The 24,837-nt window shown below is 40.4% G+C and overlaps 1 protein-coding gene across 1 annotated transcript in view; it reads right to left on the bottom strand.

Moving 5' to 3' along the window:
- Window positions 1-24,837, bottom strand: part of dnm1a (dynamin 1a) — a 270,919-nt gene that overhangs the window by 165,186 nt on the left and 80,896 nt on the right. Inside the window, exon 6 of the mRNA XM_047044701.1 lies at window positions 15,702-15,862. Coding sequence (XP_046900657.1) covers window positions 15,702-15,862 — 161 coding nt within the window. The remainder of the gene's footprint in view (window positions 1-15,701; window positions 15,863-24,837) is intronic.

The following is a 24,837-nucleotide window of genomic DNA, read 5'->3' as shown; positions in this document are numbered from 1 at the left end:
TGCGCGACCGGATGCTGCGGTAACGCCTGCCAGAAGGCAACGGGGTAAAGAGACTGAAGGATGGGTGGGAACAGTCTCTTAGAATCCTGCTGGCTTTCCTTAGGCAACGTGTGTGGTAGGTGTCCTGTAGGGCTGGGAGCCTCCTGCCGATGATGAACTCAGCAGAACGGACCACACTTGGTAGGGCCTTGCGGTCCGGGTCTGTGCAGCTCCCATACCACACTGTGATATAACCAGTCAGAATGCTCTCTATAGTGCATCTGTAAAAGTTAGTGAGGATGACTGAGTCCATACCCCCCTTCTTCAGTCTCCTCAGGAAGAAGAGGCGCTTACGGGCCGCTTTGACCACCTTGTCCGTGTGAACAATGGTCTTGCTTGACTGGAGTAGGACCAGATGAAGTCAGAGCGAAGCTTGGATCGTTGCGAGTGTGTGCTTCCTGACACACAAAGCTGGCGAAGAAAGAGAATGGGGGAAATGGAACTTGGTACTGAATCTTGTACTGAGAACCTCGTGACATCCATTTCTCTTGAAGATTATACGGCAACTTTTCAACAATCGGATTTACTCCACGTGCAGTGTCAAGGTAGGTCAGCCCAGGTAGGTAGCCGCTCGTTTTTACTGCTTCAAGCTCTTTTAACAGGTCGCCGAGCTCTCTTAGCCTTGGGGGATCTTTGTTATTAATTTTGGGTAATGTTTCTAATTTCTCGAAGAGAGCCTTTTCGATTATCTCAGGACAGCCAAAACACTCCTCAAGGCGTAGCCACGCCATCTTAAGCCCTGTAATGGGATCGTGCACGTGGACAGCTCTGATTCTCCTTACGTGTTCTGTAGATTTAGTGCCTAACCACTTTGTTAGGAGGTCGAGTTCTTCACTGGCTGTAAGGTTTAACTCCTCCATGGCATGGTGAAATGGAGACTTAGACAAGCCCAGTAGTGTTCTGGACGATCGTCAAACTCGATGAGCCCGGATGTCACAAGCTCGCGTCTCACTAGGTATCTAGCTATATCACTAAGGCCCTGTTTACACAGAAGAAAAACGCATATATTTTCATGCGGTTTGGCCTTTCATTTACACGAAAACTGAGGTTTTATCACGGAAAACGATCATTTCTAAAAACTCTGGGCAAAGTGGAGATTTCTGAAAACTCTGTTTTTACATTTACATTTACATTTAGTCATTTTGCAGACGCTCTTATCCAGAGCGACTTACAGTAAGTACAGTTTTTGTGTTCGCGTGTGCACTAGCTTAAACGGAGTTTAGGTTCTCAAACCTAACAGTATGGGACTAAAAAAGCCTCACGTCATGAGAGCGTCCTGTTTATAGTAACACGTGCGTTCGACTTCATGCAGCGCCGGCGTCGCCTGCAGCCCCGCTGACTTGAAGCAGCCAATGGCTTTCTCAGCTTCAACGCAGTCGCAACTAGCTAGTATAATGGGGTCATTTATTTGTGAATTGCGTTACATTTCTGAATCGCGAAATACATTTGTGCATCGCATTTGTGAATCATTCAAACAAATAAACCTCGCGCCTGAAAGGTAAAGTAAGTCGGTCGTGTTATTCGTAGTTGTTGATTTAGAAAATTGTGATTGGTATGCATGGCTTTATCCTTCACATTACACTGCCGCCTACAGGTTTGGCATAGTTATGATGGCGCTCGGGGGCGTATATGCGGGTTCATGTAAACAGAAACATTTTTGAAAACGTACTTGTGTGTACAACGTTATTTTTGAAAACGGAGGGGCAGAAACATTTGTTTCTGTAAATACCCGGCTATGTGTAAACGTGGCCTCAGATCGCCGTGGTTAGCGCCGTATGGCTGATGTGTCGTGTTGTTGCTAAGCCGAGCAGGGGTCTGGGCTGCTTGGAAAGGAGCGTTTATGTAAGGAGCCTTAGGGTTGGTTTGGTTAAATCTCTCTGAGGTGCTCTCATTTACCTGGCAGTAGTCATGATGGTTGTGGCCTGGTGTATTTGTCTTACCTGTACTGTTTGTGTTGAACGATTCAGGAAAACAGTGGACTTGCTGTGACGTGTCGGCAGGTACTGCTTTTGAGAGTGAAAGCTGACTAGGGTGTATTCTAGTGTGGCTTTCGACATAATCGATTGTGCGTCGTTCTTGAGAGTCTTTCGGAACGTTGATAAGATTGTCAGATTTAATACTCCCTTTAGACTAGTTCAGCTGCTGCGGACTCTAGTATCTCTGGCTTCAACTAATGCTGCCGTCACTTCCTTGTCATGGTGTATTGAGACTAGCTCGGCTTCTAACCGGGCCCTTTCTAACATTACCTGAGTTTCTCTCTTTACAAAGTCAGATTGAGCATGGACAGCCTCAGCTCTTGCTCTTGCTTTAGCTGCTGCCATACTTGCTGACGACTTGCTAGAGCTCTTAGAAGAACGTGATATAACTGAGCGGGTTTCATACAGTCGACTAGGAAAATGTTGAGTTGAATTAGGATGACTCTCTTCTTTCTCTTTGTCGTCCATCTTGTGTGTGCTGGGAACTTCCATTAGGCGTGATCAGCGTAAGAAGATGAATGATGAGGAAACAAGAGTAGCTGCAGTGTTTCGCCCGTTGTGATGCTACTTTTTCACTAGTATGTCCTCCGCGTGCGTGTCTGGCACGAATTGACATATAGCTAAACAGTAAAAAATAAGTCAAGGGAGTCGAGAGTACTTTTCCTCTTTTCTTATTGTTTTCCTTTTTTGTGAAAAAGTAAAGCTTCTCCAAGGCTAAACACGGAGAGATAGCAAAGAATACAATTGCTGCTTTCTTTGAAGAACGGTAAAGTGTTTGCAACCTGGCTAACATGCTGACAAGAATCATGTGACAATTTTAAACAACAACACTCTAGCGATCACTAAACTGAGGACAATAAAGTTTGTTAAACAAATGACCACTAGGTGGTGCTAACTACGATTAAATGTGTAAATATGGAAGACGTGACACCCACAGAGCCATCAGCACCTCAAATTCCTTTGAACTCAACTTAATTATCTATCCTTCCTGTCTCTTACCAATGAACATAGACGCTTATAGATTTCATACACATACATCTATGCAAATGACAAACATTTCTACAACAGGAGATGACCTGCAGCCTGGGCGCGACCCGTCCACGCATTTGGAGCTCTTAGTATTCAATCAAAATAAATGAATGGCTCCTACACACCGGCCATAAATTGTGTGACTAGGCATCAATTACTAACAGAATACTGCGTAAGGAGCCGTACTTTAAACACAATTTCGTATCATAACCAAATGTTACAAGGTGAGAACACAGAAAATTCACTTATCTCTACATCCAACCATGCCATGCCTTGCCTTCTAGTGTACAGGTCGGACTTCTGGAACAATCCAGGTGGGAGAACAGGGTGAGATTTTAAAAGGAGAATGTACCCGACTACATCAAGTCTCTCCTGCAGCCTTACACCCCCACCCGTCACCTACGGTCTTCTTCAGACAACCGCCTGGTGGTCCCACCGCTCAAGACCGCCCGTCCCAACACAAGCTCTTCTCCTGCCTGGCCCCCCATTGGTGGAATCAACTCCCCACCTCTATCAGAGACACAGACTGTCTCTACACCTTCAAGAGAAGGCGCACAACGGTAGTTAGGAATGGTTTGCTGAACCCAATGCTAGTTTCCTCAAGGATCACAATGACTCTTGCTTAGACTGTTTCTCTTGTTGGTTAGTGGTAGCTGATTTAAACTGTTGTATTCTATTTTAGTTAATCCTATATTTTTTTATTGCTTTCCTACAGGTACACTTGCACTTAGAGATTCATGTTGTTTAATTGTAACTTGCTTAACTACATGCTCTTATGGTTTCTTCCCTTTAGCACTTATTTTTTGGTTGTTCACAATGTGTACTTCTTGTTTTTCGCTACCCGCAATGCTTTGGGGCTATATTGATGTTATTATCAGTGACCTATGCACTTTGTAAAGCTCTTTCTTGGAAGTCGCTTTGGATAAAAGTCTGCTAAATGAATAAATGTAAATGTAATGTAAATCTCCTTTGCTGTTGACCGCATCCCATGGTTCTAGAGCCTTTGGATTATTGCTGCCAATCAACATTTCCACATCGGCTTTAATCCTGGGAATGCTCACCTCTCCAAGGTAAATTAATCTAACCAGGTCTTCACTAGTGGGAATTAGGGGTGGGCGATATGGCCAAAATCTCCTATCACGGTATGAGTAATTTTATATCACGGTTACGGTATATATCACGGTATAGTAATTGATATAGTAAATATAGTCAATTTAATTAAGAAATTGTACTATATAACCATACCGTATTTCATCATCACACTTGATTATTTATTACAAACAAAAACAACTGCCTCACGAGACAACACTTGAGTTAAAAACAAGACTCAAAGTTACTAGTACGAGCGTTCCGATTGGCTGATGCGCAGTCATGCCATCCGCGTGGTGACCTAGTACTCACAGCGCAATACGGATCCGTAATGCCCTCAGACAAACGGGAGGGGGGGTAAAAATAATTTGTTACACAGAACTTTATTTTATTAAATATTCATCCCAAATTATTCACACCTTCACAAAATCAACCACAAACAAATAATTTCTGCATATGCAAGTAGCAACGCTAGTGCTAAATAACTATTTAACTGGTCGGCTCCATGACGCCGGGTAAGTAGCTAGCTCCTGAGACTTCTCACCAAAAGAACAAAGGGGAACCTTCGATCAAGTCATGTTCGCTTAAGCTAATGCTGAATGCTCGCTGATATAGCTGTCTGTCTTACTAGAATGGCGAATGTATGTATCGTTGCTAACGTGTGCTGACGTTGTGACTATGTATGTGAGAAAGACGCGTAAGTGACAGAGAGACAGAGGGAGAGCAGGGAAAGGAAATGCAGCTGAAAGAATTTGCTGCATGTTTAACCTAAATAGTGTTAAAAAAATGTTTACGAAACGCAATATGTGGTGGCCGGTGTTGATTCTGTGGCCATCACCACAAATTAGTCTGTGTGGGAAACACTGAAAAGTATACCGCGGTTGAAACGATATAGCCAAATCTCTCCCGGTAGACACATTTCTACCGTTGCACGGTATATACCGTCATACTGCCCAGCCCTAGTGGGAATGCTACTTGTGTCCACTGGCATACTTATTTGGGTGTTAACCTCAGGCAGTGAAAAACGATCCAAAGACTCGTAGAAAGACAGAGTCGGGAAATGAACGAATCATTTGTTTCCTCTTGCTACAGAGCCCATGCAGGTCACGTGAAAAATGATCCAAAGACTCGTAGAAAGACCGAGTTGGGAAATGAACGAATCGTTCGTTTCCTCTTGCTACCAGTACAGAGCCTATACAGGTCACGTGAAAAACGATCCAAAGACTCGTACCCGAAGACCGATTTGGGAAATGAACGCATCATTTCTGTTTACTTGGACGAGCCTATGCAATAGTACCGATCCGCGGCAACGAGAAATTGAACGAATCACTCTTTGAGAGGACTCGTTACTCCCGAGTCCTTGTAAGGATTCGTTCAAAAGGAACGAATCGTTCACGAACGACACATCACTACTCTATATCAAAAGTAAGTTTTCTTGCTGTACCAGTTAACAGAAACAACAGGGACGTGCACACGCTATGGCTAAAGTTGCCTGGGCAACTGCCCGTTTGCCCTCCTCGAGTCAAAGTGCCCCTTCACAGGAAAATAAAAATAATAGTGAATTTAAACAGCTACAGAATTTCATGTAGACCTAGATTTTAAAATCGCCACCCGAAACATTTCATAAAGTAGCCTTATTCACTTCCAATCGATAAGCCTATGGGCAACGAGAGTGGAAGTCACAACGGGGAGGGGGTATGCCCCCTACTCTGTTTCCTCTGCGGTACTGCCGGCGACCACCAGCTGAGCCTGCATTTTCTTGCACTTGAGACGGTCACGGTTGTTTTATTCTGTGTCGATAAAAACTGCTTTGACGTTGTCAGAAAAGGTGAGTTTTAAGTTGTAGAAATGTATAACAAACGAACACTCATCATCAAGTTTTATGAAATCAATTAAAATCTTCATAAATCCAGGCTCAGTTAGCCACGTTTAGCCTAAATAATCAGACGGCTAACTTGCCTACCAGACAACCAGCCCATTATCACATGCTAATTTTTTGGTAGGAAAACTAAGCTACATATCTGCTGATGGTTAGTTCATAACATTTTGTTTTAACAAGAAGAATAAATGATGGAAGTAATGCATGACATGAATTATTATCATTAGTAGGTACGATATTTTTTTTTTTTGGGGGGGGTTGCCCTTTTTTCAGGCCAGAGCAACTGCCCTTCAAAATTCCTATGCACGTCCCTGAGAAACAACACCATGGTATTCACTTTAAAAGACTATTTAAACTGAATATATTAAATGGATACGAAAAGGACTTGAGGTGATAGTATTGTATACAGGTTCCTTGGTGTACATATTAAGTCTAGTATGGAGGTGTTATTATTAGATTTGCTATAGATAGATGGAAATGAAGAAGATAGATGGAAAAGAAAGAAGAAAATAATGTGAATGTGTATGCATGTATGTATGCATCTGTATCTATGTGAATGCATGGGTTTATGTGAACAAGTAGGTAGGTAGATTTACGGTGTGTGTAAAGATGTATGTATAAGAGAAGCATCAAATTGTTTCGTATTGAACTAAAGGATAAAAATAAAGAAAGGGGGTAGGACTTGAAAAGTTTGTTATGAACTTCTTCCTACTCCTTTTTGATCATGGGAATTTCTCATTTGAATTACTTACGATCATTCATGACCTTATTAAGCTGTCATTTTAATTGTGTATATGTATGCATGTCTGTGTATATATATTTATTTTTTTTCTTAATTTTTAAAAATATTTGTTCTACATGTTCTAATAAACTAAACTAAAAACAAAAAACTAGGCTACTTTCCTTCAATTTCCCAAACCATCAAGGTTGTGTCGGCTCTGCTGAGACGCTCACCTTTGTTTGACGCATCCCGTGCAAAGCGTAGGCCTTGGAGATAATTCTGAAATCCATTAGAAATTAATCCATTGCGTAGTCTTTGACTATTGTAGTGGTAGAAACAGGTTACGTTTTCGGGTTTCTTGTGTTGTGTAAGTCCATAAAATGTCCCTATCTCTGTTCACTTCCTTGGAGTAGCAGGTGCTGTAGTCTGACGCGTGTGTATTGAAGACGATGAAACTGGTTATTCTTTCCTCTTAATGAGAGGATTTTTTAATCAAATGAACAAGAAATGAAACAAACGTAAAACTGCCTCTGTCTTGGGTGGTGCGCCCTGTCCGCACGTTGACCCGATGACACGGTCAAAGACTGTTTCTGCACACACCTGCCACACCCCCGGCCTGGGTCCCTGCACCACCTTAAGTAGGTTCCCTCATTGGAAAGGGAGGCGTATCCTACAGAGGGACACTCATGCAGTGGTAAACACACTAACAGAACGTAATCAATAATATGTTCCTTAACTACACTTAATATGTTTTCCTTTTCTACCTAGTAGACCTTGAATCTATACAATTGTTTGGAGCTCTTAGTATTCAGTCAAAATAAATGAATGGCTCCTACACAAAGACCTCATGAGAATATTGTATGCAGCTGCCAGTTCATGGTCAGCACTAACCCTTATTTGGGAGGAATTCCAGCGTGAGCATCCCCATCCCAATTAAGAGCTACAGACTCCGTTCTAAGAGAAAGCCGGTGTAAGGACACCTAGCAGGGGCCCGGTCTGACGGCAAAACCCCACCCTACCACCTTATTATCATTTTACACATAATCATATATAGGCTATATACCGTGTTTTTGGAAAATAAGATGCATTTTCTATAAACCACACTCCACCAGAATGGTAGCTTTGTGTCTTTAAATCTGAGCATAACTAGAGGTGTTGAAATTAATCGAATAATCGATGCATCGCGATGCGGACATGGACATTACTGCATCCATGCAGTGGTCAACCATAATCGATTATAACGCAATGATGACGCTCGTAAATCTTTCGGCCGCGGCATAAACATTCAAATGAAAAATAACATTCTCAGTAGCCTAACCCGTTTCATCTAGACCTATGATAGACTCAAGTCTCATCTGGGTCTCATTTACCTGATGTCATTTGTCACGATTCGCATACGTGCCACAGCAAAATGCTGAGAGTGGTTGTGAGATCGTCCTTAAAAAACGATCCAAGCGTTTTCAAAGGTGAGATATGGAACTTCATTTTGGATTTTACCAACAGGCTGGGAAGCACAAACTGGATGCATTGCATGCAATATGCAAAGCCTGTCACACCAAAATTAAATATGTTGGGAAAACTACCAATGTTAGCTGTTTCCATCCTGAGTTGCTAGCAACAACACCTGCTGCGGAAAACGCAATCTCTGGGCCAGCAACTCCGAGGACTGATGCAACTCTGTTTTCAATACTGCTAATAATGCTGTCTGTTGTGTTCATACTTTGTTAAATAATACATTTACATTTAGTAATTTAGCAGACGCTCTTATCCAGAGCGACTTACAGTAAGTACAGGGACATTCCCCCGAGGCAAGTAGGGTGAAGTGCCTTGCCCAAGGAAACAACGTCATTTGGCTCAGCCAGGAATCAAACTGGCGACCTTCATATTACTAGCCCGATTCCCCACCGCTCAGCCACCTGACTAACAAAGATTATTTATATCTTACTACAACATACTAGTATTTGTGGATGAAAATATAACTGTTTAGGGCAAAAGTATGATTATTATGATTTCAGTGTTAACCTTTTTGCCTTTATGAAATCGTTATAAATTGTGCATGCTAGTCGGTCTTTAAGCGTGGCATGTCGTCACAGCATTTTGTCAATAATGAATATAAAAATAAGTAATTTAGAAAACTAATATATTGAAATATACAGTATCTTAATGCATTCTGTCAAGTCAAATATCCTATATGGCTTTAATAGAAAAATGTATTTGACGCATCGTGATGCATCGAGTAATCGAATCAAATTGATTCGCTGACACGATAATCGTAATCGAATCGAACCGGGAGATCAGTGTCAATTCGCACCTCTAGAATAAACCGCACTGGAATATGTGCCGCACTTGATACAGGAACAATGATACAGAGTAATGCACGAGTATAAGCGATCTTACAGCACGCCGCTGTGTAACACACTTTGAAAATGAAAGTAAGTAAGTGCGTAATGTATGATTTCTATTCCCTGATGCTGCTCCTTAACGGGTTAAATAGCATTCACAAAAAAAGTGTTTCTACTATTGTTTTGTTATAAAAACGTGCTATAAGCCACACCAAAATATAAGCCTCACCACCACAAAAAAAGATAAATAAGGGTATAAACCACGGCTTTATTTCCAAAAAACATGGTACTGTGTATGTATAAACTATACATATTAGTTATATTTATACACTATATATTCAACTTTGTCTGAGTAACAAAAAACTTGCACACGGGAGCTCTTGCGACATCTGCTGATAGAAAAGAGAATTGCAGCCTTGGAATGCAGGAAAGAAAAAGGCTGAACGCGCACCTGGCATTTAACAGTAAACAGGAGGGAAATAGCCTTAAATTAGCTTTTTCCGGTGTGACTTTGAAATGTAAAAAATAGTGGGTGATAAAACACACATATCTAGGAAAAGTCAAGAAAGCAGGATCATGGAATTTGGTTTTTCCCTACACCACTGGGGCTCCGAAAGAATAGGGACAAAGGGCAATAAAAGACCCATCCTTGTCTACATAGTTTTTATGACACAGATGTTCGAGAGTGCTTAAAAGAACTAGAATGGTAGAGAAAGTCGACAATACACCTCGATGTCAGTGGCGATTTCTTTAAAGGGGCAATTGACTGCAAAACCGATTTTACCTTGTCATAGTTGAATAACGACAGTTTGGTGGGTAAACTGAACATACCGTGAATATCAAAGTCCATTAACACCTCTTTCCTATTCAAATCTCAAAAAGAAAAAATCTGGCTGTAAAACGCCAACTTTTCAACAAAGCTACCGGTACTACGTAGGACCGGTGATCGCCCTCTCATTGGCTCTGGTCTGTATCTTTGTCATGCCCCAGAATTTACATCCAGACCAGCCCGAGGTAGCGTCTATCTCCGATACTAGTTTAGCTGCGCGCTGCTCTGTGTAGGCTACTTATAAGGAATTACAAAGAAGAACGTTTTGAATTATAACAAGGATTTTGAAAATGGACCACGGTCGTAAATGCTGTGTCCCAGGCTGTACAGGGAAGGCTAACACTCACAGTCTTCCCAAGGAGCCAAACATTCAACAGGCATGGCTGCTGTTGTCTATGAGAAGATCCCGGCGAAGTTCGACACTCAATCATTCATTTGCTCTGAACATTTCACCCAAGACAGTTTTGACAACCTTGGACAATTTCAAGCAGGATTTGCTAGGAAGCTGAACCTGGAAAGAGGTGCTGTTCCGACCGTATGCTCATTGCAACCGCAAGCTATAAGGACAGTATGATGTTGTGCTAACAGTAGGGAGGACAAACCCGTTTGAGCGTTTTTCCTGAAATACGTTTTTATTAGTTATTCCTGGTGAAAATATGGAATTAAATGACATATTTACGATATTAAAATACGTGTGCACAATAATATCAACAATATTTGCTAAATGTAGACGTTTTTAAAGGTTTTGAATTTTACCTCGAAGCTACTTCCGTTAATCAGCAGTTTGTGAAAAAGAGGCTAGTTTTACAACAGCGACTTGTTAGCTGATTAGCCAATATGAGTGAGATATGTATACAGTTACATTAACAAACCTCTTGCTTGTGAAGTATTTTGTCTTAAATACGAAGGGAACACATCACATTAACAATTCTAAAATGCTTGACACGCCAAATGTTGTCTTTTTTTGTCAAGCGTCCCTGAAGCTCAGATTCCGAGTCGAGTTCCATGAAGTGTTGCAGTGAATGGTTGCAGGCACTTATCGGACTTAAACTTAAATAACTCAAATGTCCCAACTGGAAAATTTTAGCGGTTTCACAGTCCTGTAGAGGACATTTTTCTGAACAGATTGACATCAAGTTAAGGTTGTGGCATTAAAGTTCAGGTTAGTAGCCAAGGGTGTAAAGACCACTCGGCTAATTACAGACGTCTTAAACTGTTAAAACGCCAGTGCCACATTTGGGACGGTATTCACACAGGCATTGGATCAATCCTAGTTTTCGGGCCTACTAGCTCGAATGTTTTTAGATGTTTATCTGCTACAAATGAATGAGTTGTCTAAAAAATGAGTTGGAACAAAATACCACTATTAAGTGTGCCCTTTGCGCCCCTCCCCCCACCTGTCTGGGCCAGGCTGCTGCTGTAAGTTGCTAGCCAACCTTTACTGAGGGGACTGTTTGAACGCGCTGGAATTAAAAAATGTTAATCTTTATGTATATTTGAGACCACAGATTCGTAGATGTACGTTTCCACTATATGTTAACCGATTTTAAGGGCGATCGGATTAAATGAGCGAAAACAATGTACATCTGTCCATATTTTGTTAGTGAAGCAGGGAGAGGAATGCTCGTGGCAAGCTAACTGGCTGGGTAGAGCGATGGGGAATTTGTTAGCACTCAAAATGTAGCTCTTAAACAGGGGCACTCCTAGTACATAAGCTCGATTATAAAAAATCCCCCAGCTGGGAAATGATCGCGGTTTTCACAGTCCTGTAGAGGAGACCTTCATGAACACAATGACATCAAATTGAGGCTGTGGCATTGAAGTTCAGGTTAGTAGGCAATGGCTCAAAGTGCTCTCAGCCATTTACAGACCTCTTAAAATGGGAAAACCTCTGTGCCACATACAGGATGGTATTCACACAGGGATTGGATCTAATTTGAGTGACAGGTTGATTCACCAATTGAAAAACTCATCTGGGAATTTTGATTTTGGTAAGGGGAGTGCCGAGATTTTACTGTCGCCGTTTGGCTTCCTAAACAGCAGTAGAATTACAAGTTTTTCTAAACCGCGTTGCGTACAGCATCACAGTGAGCTACACTGGTTTAAAACTACAGGTATATAAGGACAATTGTACCCATGAATTGTTTACTAGTAATATAATGTCATAATAAATCATAAAAGGTTCATCGATATGTGAGGCATGTTTATTATTTTAACGATTGAAAACGGATGTATCACAGACCGCTATCGTATATGTCGTTAAACAGAGGCTAATTACGCTAACGACTCAGTCATCAAACGAAAATTGACTACTGTTTTCGAAAGTAAATGTACTGATAATATCAGCGTACATCGTACTGTACATTAAATATCACAATTGTGTTTTTTATCACAATGTTAAATGAGCAATAAGTTCAGTTTGGCATTTGTTGACGCTTGGAACTCTCAGTTGTGATTACATTGAGAGCAGAACGTTTGTCCTCCCTACTAACAGTTATTAGCAATGCTAACGTTTCCTGTATATAGCATACCAGGTAGAATGCTAAATACGTTTCTACACACATCAAATGACTCTAGCTAGACTAGCTGTAGTCGGCATTAGAAGGGAAGCTTCCAAAAGATAGCCAGAAAACTAACAGCAGTCTGGCTTACTGCTAACGCCTGTCTAGATAACCTATTTGAAAGAACTGGAGAAAGGCAGGTTCTAGATACAGGATACGTTAGCATTGCTTGTAACTGTTACTAGTAACACCTAGACTGTAGGCATGTAAACAAGTTTAGCTTGCTAACGCAAGAGCAAAGGTAGAATGTGTGATAATTTAGCCTAGTTTATTGGCAATGGGGCTAACGTTGATTCATGTTCCTGACTGTGTTTCATTCAAATAAATAACCTGTGTAATGAAAATCTACAATTCACGATGCATGTTTGTCCAGATCTTTGTCATGTTATTTTGCAGCAAGATATCTACAGCTAGCCTAGCTAGTTAACTGAAGCCAAGTAGAATCATGATATGGTTTGGTTGCTAAGCTGTAGCCTAACGTTCTACCCACCTAAGTCAATCCAGTTTGCTTCAACAACAGTGGAAACAAGTAATGTTATCATTTCAAATGATATATAGTCAATCTGTTGAAAACACTGTTGTGTAGACACAATAGATTTATTTGCACGTTTTTATTTCAAGTCTCCAACTTCGGTGTTTCAGCGAGTGCTGCTGTTGGCCGTGTTGCGTTTTTGCTCCCAGCTTCACTCGTTGATAACCAACCAATCAGCGCGCAGCTTATCTAAATATTAATGAGCATACCATAAAAGGAGAAAAGCTATTGTTTTTTCCCGGGAACATTTCAGAGGATCTGTCAGAGGGCATAGAACAGCACCCGGGCCATTTTCAACCCAACCAATGTTACATACCCTATTCAGAGACCTTAAGGAACAGTGTGAAATACCCAAAAAACCCAGTCAATTGCCCCTTTAAGACTGCAAGGGAAGCTCAAATTCCCCTAACATTTCAAAATATTCATGGTCAAATATTTACTATTGTGTTAACATTTTAAATGCGTTAGAACACGTTCATACCGAAGACGAGTTCGTTCAGAATCAGCTACAAAAATTAGCAGGTCGACTGAGGTTCCTTCTTATACATTCCCGTAGTGCCACAGTGCATTTTCCTGTTGAAGCTCAGCTTCCATGGATTTCAATGGGGCTGCTTTGAACAGTTGTTTTCAGTGCTTCGAAACTATACGGTCATTGGATACATGCTGCGATTACGTCCCGCCCTGGACGCTCAGCGTCTCTGGGGGTGAATGGAGGAGTGGGCTGGCCTGGTATGGAGCTAGAAAGCTGACAAAAGTATCTGAATTTGAATATGAAAGATCTGAAATATTTGTCTGTTGAATTTCATAAAACTTAAATATGTTGCTGTTGAATATATCATATCTGAATTATTTGTATGCCGAATTTAATAAAACTGAATTATTTTGATCCAAAAATACAAATTCCTAAAATTCAGATTGCAGGAATTCAGATTCTTCAAATTCAGATTGCTGAAATTCAGATTCTTGAAATTCAGATTGCGGAAATTCAGATTGCGGAAATTCAGATTTTGTCTGAACTAGGCCAAAGGTGAAACAGCTTGCTTTAACAGGAAAAAGTAGACGATTTCAGAACGACCAAACTTTACCTCAGAACAAACTGAGTTGCTAGTTGGAGGAATACCCAGATCACACATACGTATCTGGGATAGCACAAATACGTCCCGATGTATCGGCAAGATCTAGTATGGAGATCATTGGCATTTGATCTAAACTGACTTCCAGACGACGTGTGGACGATGAATCCAATCACACCCGGCCGCACTACAGATATATCCTTTTAACAATAGATAACTCCTTATATCTATGCTGTTAAATACTATGTCCAATCTCTCAGACAGCAAATATTTCACCATCCATAACCGATCTGAAATGTCACTTAGGAAATGAACATAGCCTATAGGCTCAACATTGACTTTGATTGGAATAAGGAGACAATGAAAAATATGCTTGACCATCCAAAATTGGCTATTAGTAATACAGTAGCTAGCTAGCATGACTTGATTCAACCTGGATTGTCTGTGTGGGTATTATGATTAAGAGACACAATTGAAGTTCATGATTTTATATAAGGCTGGATGTTGATGCCCTCAAGCTCTTAAAAGAATTCCAACACAGAAAAGAGAACAACGGAACATAAATATATAACGCTAGGCTAATAGCTTTGCCAGTTGTTCCACATCTTCATCGGTCTCCGCCGCCCTCTGACTCTATCTCGACTCACTTGGTAACAGTAACTGCCGATTTTGGCAGAGGAGAAGACCCAAGTTTTTACAAGTTTCATAAGCACTTGCGCTTATGAAGTTTCATTCGGTCAGAGAATGTTTAGATTCGGTCGTTCTGAAATTGTCTAGTTTTCCCTGTGAAGGCAAGCTGTTTCACCTTTGGCCTAGTTCAGACAAAATTTGAATCTGAATTTCAGCAATTTGAATTTCAAGAATCTGAATTTCAGCAATCTGAATTTCAAGAATCTGAATTCCTGCAATCTGTATTTCGAGAATCTGAATTCCTGCAATCTGAATTTTAGAAATTTGTATTTTTGGATCAAAATAATTCTGTTTTATTAAATTCGGCATACAAATAATTAAGCTATTATATATTCAACAGCTAAATATTTCAGTTTTATGAAATTCGACACACAAATATTTCAGATTTTTAATATTCAAATTCAGATACTTTTGTCAGCTTTCTAGCCCCATAGTCTGGACGCTGGGCTTCCGCGTGATGATTCGAGGGTCTGTCGAAAGACTGCATCTCCTTTTGATTGACAGTAATATTGTACTATAAAAAGTCATCAAAGCTATTCAAGCGCAGTCCCATCGAGGATTTTGCAACTAGTTGAAAGACAAACTGCAGCAACCTATTTCTTGGTATTTGCTTGGCGAAATTGCTAACCAATTTTCATCATACATTTCATACAATTATACACCACGTTCCTTGTTTCAGTTAAACCTAATTTCCACATTTCCTCCTTCGAGATTAATATTGTTTTGTTAGATCGTTCGTTCATTCATTAATTCATTCAGTAGGTTCGGCTAATGTCGTAGGGGTAAACTAGCCAGTGAACTAGCCAAATAAATTGAACGTTTTTAGGATGTAGGCCAAAAATTAGCTTCCCCTCTTTGAAAGACCAGCAGCCGCCACTGTTCGATGTGTGTAGCTACTGATGTACTGTATAGAAGGTTAACATACATTCATAAACAAATACCTGGTTGAGAATCTTTTGGAGGTAGGGTGTACCCATGCGGTCTGCAAGGTGTCTGTACCCTGGGTGGGACATGAAGAACTTCCTTTCAGCAGCCATGGCAGCGTTGATGTCTTTCTTCCCATCAATGTCTTTTTGGCTCCTGTTCACCACACCAATATAACCTGGGGGGAACCAAAACCAGTCCTATTGTTTATACTTATGACAGGATTTAACAAGGTTTACTTCAGAACATAAAATGCTTGTGTGTGGTTAAACTGTAGTTCATGCTTAAATAACAGTGTAATGAAATTGCACACTCAGCACAAATAGGCCCATTTGCAGTTTTATGTTATGGACGCATCAAACCACTGCTAAGCAGATATTCCTGTGTGGAGCTGGACCTCAAAAAATAGGTAGGAGGAATAGGTTAATTTCCATATTAGTATCACTTCTACCTTGACCAAAAAGTCCTACCTGTTTTAAATTTGTGAATGAAAATCCCATTTGCAGTGTTGGAAAGGCTGAAAGAAACATTGGACAATCAAGAGCGATTGTCCAATATGACACACCCAGTATTTTTGGTCAGTCTCATCTAACTACATAGGCAGCAAATTGCCTTACCTGTAAACAAAAAGCCAGAAATGAGTTGTATAAATTAATCTGTGCAATCTTCATCAATAATAAATATCCTATATTTGTTTTTAGATACATTAAGATAAGTTGTGTGTTTGTTCTTTAGTAACGTGAAAATGTAAGTACACCCCATGAAAGCTTTTGTCATTTTCCACATATTTGAACAATACGGACATTTGATATTGCTAACTTGTACAATTGTTTTGGAGATGATGGTTAAATAAACTGCCCCAGCTCAGTATTTTATACGTGAGTTAGAAGGGCACTCATTGCGTGTGCTTGCCAAACAGTAAGGAACAACCTATATTCTCTCTCATATATGTGTCTTAATTATTTATAATTTTCCCACCCTCACTTGGTCCCGAAAGCGTTGTTTGTATTTGATTTTACGTTCCATTGCACGGTTTAGGTTTAATTTGTGGAGAAAAGTGATACTAACGGAAGCTACCCTAACACATGACGTTGCGGCAACGTTGCTAATAAGTGCTCATTTGGTCAACCGCGACATTACCTTCTGGCAACGTTGCCGCGACGTCGTAGCAACGTCATAAAGTGAAGGTTGCCAGGTTGTGCCGTAGACGACGTTGCCGCGATGTCGTACCTTGGTCGGCTGGATACGTTATTTTTGGTCCCGTGGACAACGTTGCCGCGACCTCGTACCTTGGTCGGCTGGATACGTTAATTTTGGTACCATCGGTTACGTTGCCGTTACGTCAATCTTGGTCGTAGGACAACGGATCTCGAGTGCATGTGGTTAATCCAGAGATGGAGAGTCGTATATGTGTCTACACACCCAGTCTTGTTTTATACGCCTCGGTACGATTAAAGAGACGTTAACAAAAAATATATACCTGGCGCAGGGTTGCCGAGGTTGTCAGTGTCCCTGGTGTGTTAAATTCAGTCTCGTCATATTAGCTACCTACGTAGCTCTAACTTTCGTCTATGCTAGCTGCATACTACAGTGGTCTAGCTAGTTTAGTTCACCCGGCACACGATTGACATTCAATGTTGAAATGCTGGTTGGCAGTCACTCGCTAGCCATACAGTAAATGTGTAGTTGCCATAACCTAGCGTATGTTACTGGAAAAATGTATGAAGTGCTGTACTAAAGCCTAGTTGACAAGATCATGCAACATATTGTCAGCGTATCTGATTCCTTGCATCATGCCGTGTAAAAGATGTATTTTGATCGAGACAGGAGCACCTATATTTATATCAATAATGATCGATATTGTAAGTACATTAACCCATGTCTGCACACTTTTCCATGACACCGTTTTACACAAACTACAACAGTGACCTTAGAGAACTACAACTCAGTATTAACTTTTCTAACACGCCCCCGAGCGTGGTGAACTGTAGGAAGGCCAGCGGTGCAGAGCATAAAAAAATGCTGCAGTGTGAACGCACCGTAAGCCGCTTCGAAGTATAAGCCGCACAAGCACAAGAAAACTGTACAAATTTGAAACAAACTTATTTTAACAACGTTGTCATCGGCAGTATCTCAGATGGAATCGCAGTTCAAACAGTACAATCTGCTAACTGAAAATATGCCCCCAAAAACGTAAATAAGCTTGACATTTATTTGGGGAAATGGCTCATTCAAAAAAAGTTTACTGGAAGCGATAATTGTCAATAACAACGCAATATGGTCTCAGTCTAGAGCCCTGCATGGAGAATCTGGCCGCAATAATAATAATAAATTGTACTACGAGCTAGCTAACTACTAGACCAGGGGTGGCGAACCTGCGGCTCGCGAGCCGCATGCGGCTCTTTGCCTGCTCCTGTGAGGCTCTTACTGAGCGGCTGGGAGAATAAAAGGTCTTATATAATATATATATATATATAATATATATATACTATATATATATAGTATATATATATAATTAATATATATATACTGTATATATATATATATGGACCCTTTCGTATTGCGTCGGTCGGTAACATCATAGTTTCAACATCACTCGCAAGAATCACTTTCAACCCGCACGGGGACTGTCCATAATTCCGACAGCTATTTAGTCATATCCTGCGCACACGCGGAGCCACACCATTTGCTGACAAATTTATCCAGCGATCCTTAAAGAATTTATAATACATTACAGTATAATTCTAGTGCTATAATCATTAGCTGTATCATGGGCATGGCACTATCTATAATTCCAGTTATTAATATTTGTGGCAACTTAATCACCAAATGCATCACGGGCACTGTGCACTATATAGCAACGGGAACAATGCTCGTAAGACTTTATACAGGATACATGTATTAAAGTTATGTTTTGTGCTTATTAAATGTATATCTTATGAACTTAGAAGTGTGCTCAGGCTTAAAACATTGTGTCTCACACAGGGTGTGGGAAACAGGCTGTATTTTGTGTTGTTATCTCTCCATTTCAGAAGCAACCTTGAATCCAGGCTGAGACAGCACCCGAGCAGAAGGGATGCGTGGGGAAGAACAAACTCCCTGATACACGAGAGAACAAGCTCAACCCTTTTTTGATATTTCTGTTTCAATTGCACTGTATAATATATGCTGGGGCAGGGACAGATAGCCAGTTGGACTTTGTGAACCAGCCTAAACTCTGTTGCGGGTAGGGAAACGTAGACAACCCCAGAGCTCTGTACTTGTTGATTTCCAACTGCTGCATTAAAGCTGATATTATCAGACCTCTGCGACTCCAGACCACTCTTTCTAGAACACATATTTGTGTCATTGATTACCATCATTACATATTGGATTAGACACAAAGATTTTCAGTCCTTCAAATGGTGACCCCGACGCTGAAAAAAGGGAGTCCATAGCGTTCCGGCCCGACCGACAGATCGGGAGAGAGACCCATACACCGGTACGAGGAGGCAGACGTAATCGTCAGGCGCGCCTCAACATAAAAAAAAGGTAAGCAGACACCTGTTAATTCAAAGTACTGCTATTCGTAACTCAGAACCAAATTTAGACGATTACTATGTTTCATCGTACCTAGTCAAACCAACAGTAGTGGGAAATCAACCGTTTTTATGATTCAAAATAGTTAGTGCTTGAGGTTAAGTGTCCTCAAAATAGTTAGTGCTTGAGGTTAAGTCTCCTCAAAATAGACTGTGCTTGAGGTTAAGTGTCCTCAAAATAGACAGTGCTTGAGGTTAAGTGTCCTCAAAATAGTTAGTGCTTGAGGTTAAGTGTCCTCAAAATAGTTAGTGCTTGAGGTTAAGTGTCCTCAAAATAGTTAGTGCTTGAGGTTAAGTGTCCTCAAAACAGTTAGTGCTTGAGGTAAAGTGTCCTCAAAATAGTCAGTGCTTACATTTACATTACATTACGTCATTTAGCAGACGCTCTTATCCAGAGCGACTTACAGTAAGTACAGGGACATTCCCCCGAGGCAAGTAGGGTGAAGTGCCTTGCCCAAGGACACAACGTCATTTGGCACAGCAGGGAATCGATCCGGCAACCTTCTGATTACTAGCCCGACTCCCTCACCGCTCAGCCATCTGACTCCGAGGTGCTTGAGGTTAAGTGTCCTCAAAATAGTTAGTGCTTGAGGTTAAGTGTCCTCAAAATAGTTAGTGCTTGAGGTTAAGTGTCCTCAAAATAGTTAAGAGTCCCAAACAATATGTGTGTGGAGTCAGATTGTGCTGAATAAAAATAGAGAGGCGTGTAGTGTGGTTTTTTCTTTGACCAAGAAGTTAAAGAAATCAAGGGGAGAGATGGAGAAAGGTGGGGGCTAAAATAGTCCCGTCACTTGAGATCTTACAAAGGGGATCCCAGAGGGTATAGCTCTGCATGATTATGTGAGTATTAATGCTGAGAGATGTGTCTGTTAGATGAATTCCAAGTTTGGTGGTTAACAAATGCGTGATCAACATTTGTTATTATTCCTAGCCAAACAGGGAGGTTTTTTGAAACCTTTCCGACCAGAACTTGTATTTATAATCGGAGAATCGGAGAAAAGAATGTGTAATGGTAATGGTATAATCTGTGATGTGTAATGGTAAGAAATTAAACCCCCGGTTTTTAAATTGGTTCTAATACAACTGGAAGAGTTATATTAGAGCAAAATTAGGTGAATAGACAGTATACATACCGATTATAATCGCTTAACAGCTGTGTTGGTGAAAGAAAAAAATTGTGCCAGCGCGCGCGGTTTGTTTGTTTCTAGTTTGAGACGCGCGCTGATAGATAGGCTAATGTCTATTTGAGTTGATTCATTGAGTAAAAACTAAGAGTCATTGAAAAAGTGAGAAGAGTATTACATTCAACCATATACTAACAACAAAATATGAAAATGAAATATTTTCATTAGCGATCTACGGGTCCGCAAATGTCAATTTGAGATCCGTGCATTACGCACGCAGAGGGCGTAATGACTGGGAAATAATAGCATATATTCAAAGGAGTATTCTATATTACACGTTTTGATAATACTTTTGAGAAGTTAAAGAGTAAGGGTTTGTGTCTTATGGGTTACATTGTTAAATTGCGGGTTTGAAACAGAAAAAGGGAGCATTTTGAGGTATATTTTCTTTTTGTCTTAAGGGTATTGTTTGGCTAACATGATTACAGAGCGTAATACTGACATGAGTGACGTAGGTCTGGGAGCAGTTTTATCCTATCTAAACATGGATTCCATGAAACAAAGTTATGATATAGATAGTGCTAAGCAAATTCAAAAAAGCAAAGTTATTTTATTTTGGTTTGAGGAAATGTGAAAAATTATGAGAAAGCAATTGGAAAGTTACATAAAAGATAGGTTTAGAGAGGATCATGGAAGGTTATGAAATTGAAACGGGAACGTTTTGTGGATGTGAACAGATGATTGGTTTAAACACTGATGTTTTGAAGAGGAAACTATGCATATACTTTGAAAGTATAGGGGCAAACATTTCAAGTCAAAAGAGTCAAATCTAGAGTTTTTAAGAGTTTTGATAAAGGTATTAGATGCATTGTGGTTAAAAATGAGAAAGAGAAAGTATTTACAATGTACTTTTATTTGGAGTTTCATCGTCATTTGGTTTTAAGTTTTATTTGAGAGTTTTATCAGAGCCTGGCACACTGTTTGGGATAAATAGTTAGGCTGTGATAATGTTGTATTAATAAATGGTATTAGTGCATGAAGAGGGTTATTATTGGTAGCAGAGTTCTGAAATCATTTGGGAAGACTCATCAAGTCTGATAAATTGTGGTTATGATGGTTTGAGCTGATTGGCTCGTTTTGAACTGCAGCAAAACGAGTTATGAAGTTCTACCTATCTGACCTTTGTATAAAATATAGTTGGGAAAAATGTTTGGTTAATAGCTACATTAAGAACATTAATTGATGTATATTTCATTTAAGAAGCATACAGATTCTGGTTTGGCATAATGAAAATTGCTTTTATCATATCTTTGATGAAAAGAGGTGTGATTTGGTAAAATTGAGAATCTGAAACAATATAGGTCTTAAACTTAACTTTTAAAAGAAAGAAAACCTTTTTTGAAGTGAAAGAAACAAGATTAACAGTTTATTTTGTTTAAATAAGGAAACAAAGAAACAGATTGTATATTCTGGTAGGTTATGTAAATTCGCAGGAGGAACTTATGGAACTAAGGAATCTGTTTCGTTATGTGCTGATTTGAGCCATGGGATGAATCATGTCTCAAACAGGAAGGGTGGAGATAACAAAACAGTGTTTATAGCATATGGATTTCTATTCAAGGAAACTTTTACGATTTTTTTTTTTGCATACCCTATTTGTGCAAACATGATATGCATGCACTTTATTGAACTAAAGAAATGTGAAGGGGAAAATACTGCCTGGTATATAGATACAGTATATTTACTAGGTGAATTGAAGTCTTTCCCAGTCCTATACCAGATGCTTAACACCATTTGAATTGATTTATTGGAGATCATATGTACTACAACTTAAACCTTTCACATAGCATAATGAAGAGGTGAATCAAATGGTTAACCAATTTTATAAAAAATGCTAACTAGAAAAGAGATATCTTCTGCTAAATTCTGTTCCAGGTGAAGCTGTAACCCAAAGAGTGGAGGAGTTAAACCAGGAGATTGGTTTGACAGTTACATTTTGAATTACATTTCTTTTGATAATTTATTTTATTTTTTCTATATTACAATTCTAAAAAGCTTGGCTAAAGTTGTATGTATGTGGTGAAGGGGGCCTGTGAGAATGTCCAGGTCTGCCGTGGATACATGGATGTCAAATGTCCACTCTGCGGAGTGACGGTGGGTTTCCCCCTGTAACATCATTAGGGTTTTCCCACTGTGTCCAGTGTGTCCTCACCACTTGGCCATAACGCTGCATAGTCTCATCATTATTGTATGTTAACATTGTATAATCAGTAATGGGATATTTTTAATTCTGTGTTTGTTGTCCCACCCTAAAAATATCCACTTTAAATCCTCAAATGGGTTCTTGATTTCAATATCTGTGTTTAATCATTGGTGTCCGACTGTTTGCATCTCATTTGACTCAGTTACTGCTTGATCATGGGAGATAAGGTGATGCTGGGACTGTAACTCTTTTCTGCTTCAGGACGAGTCAGAGCGGCGGGTCTGACTACCTTTGGATATACAACCCCTGTTCTAAGGCCCCATTCCCCTGGAGACCCTGTCCCCCCTTTCTCACTGGATGATCTACCCCTTCCCCTTGCAGACCCTGCCCTATTTGCCTCTATGCCTCATCAGACCTAGGAGTGGTCTGCCTCCCCCCCCCCTTCCCCTTGAAGACCCTGCCCCACCTGCCCCCATACATCATCAGATGTTCGGGAAAGCCTGTTGTACATTCATGGACAGGACCATTACAGGTCATCGAGAGAACCTCGCACGCCCTAAGGGTGCTGGGGAAAGGGAGTATGTGGTACCACTGGAGCATGTGTTGTGCTGTGCATGAGTTGGTGGAGAAGTGCCAGGAGGGCCAGTGAACCTTTTGCTATTGCTACGAATGTGAGAGTCCAGAAAAGAGGGTTACGACCAGGTCAAGAGTGTTACTGCTTGACCATACTAGAATTGTACTGGACTAAGATGGTTTCTGCTAATTTGCTTAGTGTGTGCTATATCGAATATCAACATGATTGTTGCTCTATCCCATGTATCAGGTCCCTGTGCAACCAGATCATTGTCTCGGCTGTGGAGAACCCAATGAAGGGGTTGCAAATGCCATTGCTGGGGGTGGCTGACCAGGACGAGGAGGCGGTGGTTGGTCTGGGCTATGTTGATTGATCTCTGGTGTTTTCAGAGATCAAAAGAGGGATTAAAGAATGTATAATACATTACAGTATAATTCTAGTGCTATAATCATTAGCTGTATCATGGGCATGGCACTATCTATAATTCCAGTTATTAATATTTGTGGCAACTTAATCACCAAATGCATCACGGGCACTGTGCACTATATAGCAAAGGGAACAATGCTCGTAAGACTTTATACAGGATACATGTATTAAAGTTATGTTTTTTGCTTATTAAATGTATATCTTATGAACTTAGAAGTGTGCTCAGGCTTAAAACATTGTGTCTCACACAGGGTGTGGGAAACAGGCTGTATTTTGTGTTGTTATCTCTCCATTTCAGAAGCAACCTTGAATCCAGGCTGAGACAGCACCCGAGCAGAAGGGATGCGTGGGGAAGAACAAACTCCCTGATACACGAGAGAACAAGCTCAACCCTTTTTTGATATTTCTGTTTCAATTGCACTGTATAATATATGCTGGGGCAGGGACAGATAGCCAGTTGGACTTCGTGAACCAGCCTAAACTCTGTTGCGGGTAGGGAAACGTAGACAACCCCAGAGCTCTGTACTTGTTGATTTCCAACTGCTGCATTAAAGCTGATATTATCGGACCTCTGCGACTCCAGACCACTCTTTCTAGAACACATATTTGTGTCATTGTGATTACCATCATTACATATTGGATTAGACACAAAGATTTTCAGTCCTTCATCCTCGAATTGACTTGTGAAATTCTTGCTTGTTTTTTGTTTTATTCCTTTTCTCAGCACCCGACTCATGTTGGCAAAATTGTTCTAGCTCTCTTGTTGCTGACGGTTGTTTCTCCCGGCCATCTCCTTCCTCCTTGCACTCTCACAGGGTGTGCACTAACACCCTGTGGTGTAACGTAAATCATTAATGAACAAATATTATAAAAGATTTCTTGACAAACGGTAATTTCATTTTAGAGCACATCGAGTCAAGAATAAGAATAAACAAATATTTAAAGTAGAAAAATAAATACATTTGTGATTGCAAACCAGGCAGGCGCGAGGCCTCAGTGGCGGGAGGCCATGTGCGGTCGTACAGTTGGTACTACACATGCGACAGTTAGTTGCTGCTAGTGAATGAGTGAATAATGTCTAAGTCAGCAGACTCAGCTTTTTAAAACATTTTCAAAGCACTCAGAGACTGTCACGTTAGCATCATATCAGGTAGCATGGATCGTGCTAAAAAGCCATACAGTGAAGGGGACTTTGTGAAGACATGGCTCAAAGATGTCATCGCTATCCTCGCGCCTAAAAATTACGGT

The sequence above is a fragment of the Hypomesus transpacificus genome, chromosome 22, assembly GCF_021917145.1.
Source record: "Hypomesus transpacificus isolate Combined female chromosome 22, fHypTra1, whole genome shotgun sequence".
NCBI lineage: Eukaryota > Metazoa > Chordata > Actinopteri > Osmeriformes > Osmeridae > Hypomesus > Hypomesus transpacificus.
Note: the sequence above shows the minus strand (reverse complement) of the source record. Positions and strands in the feature narration are given on the sequence as shown.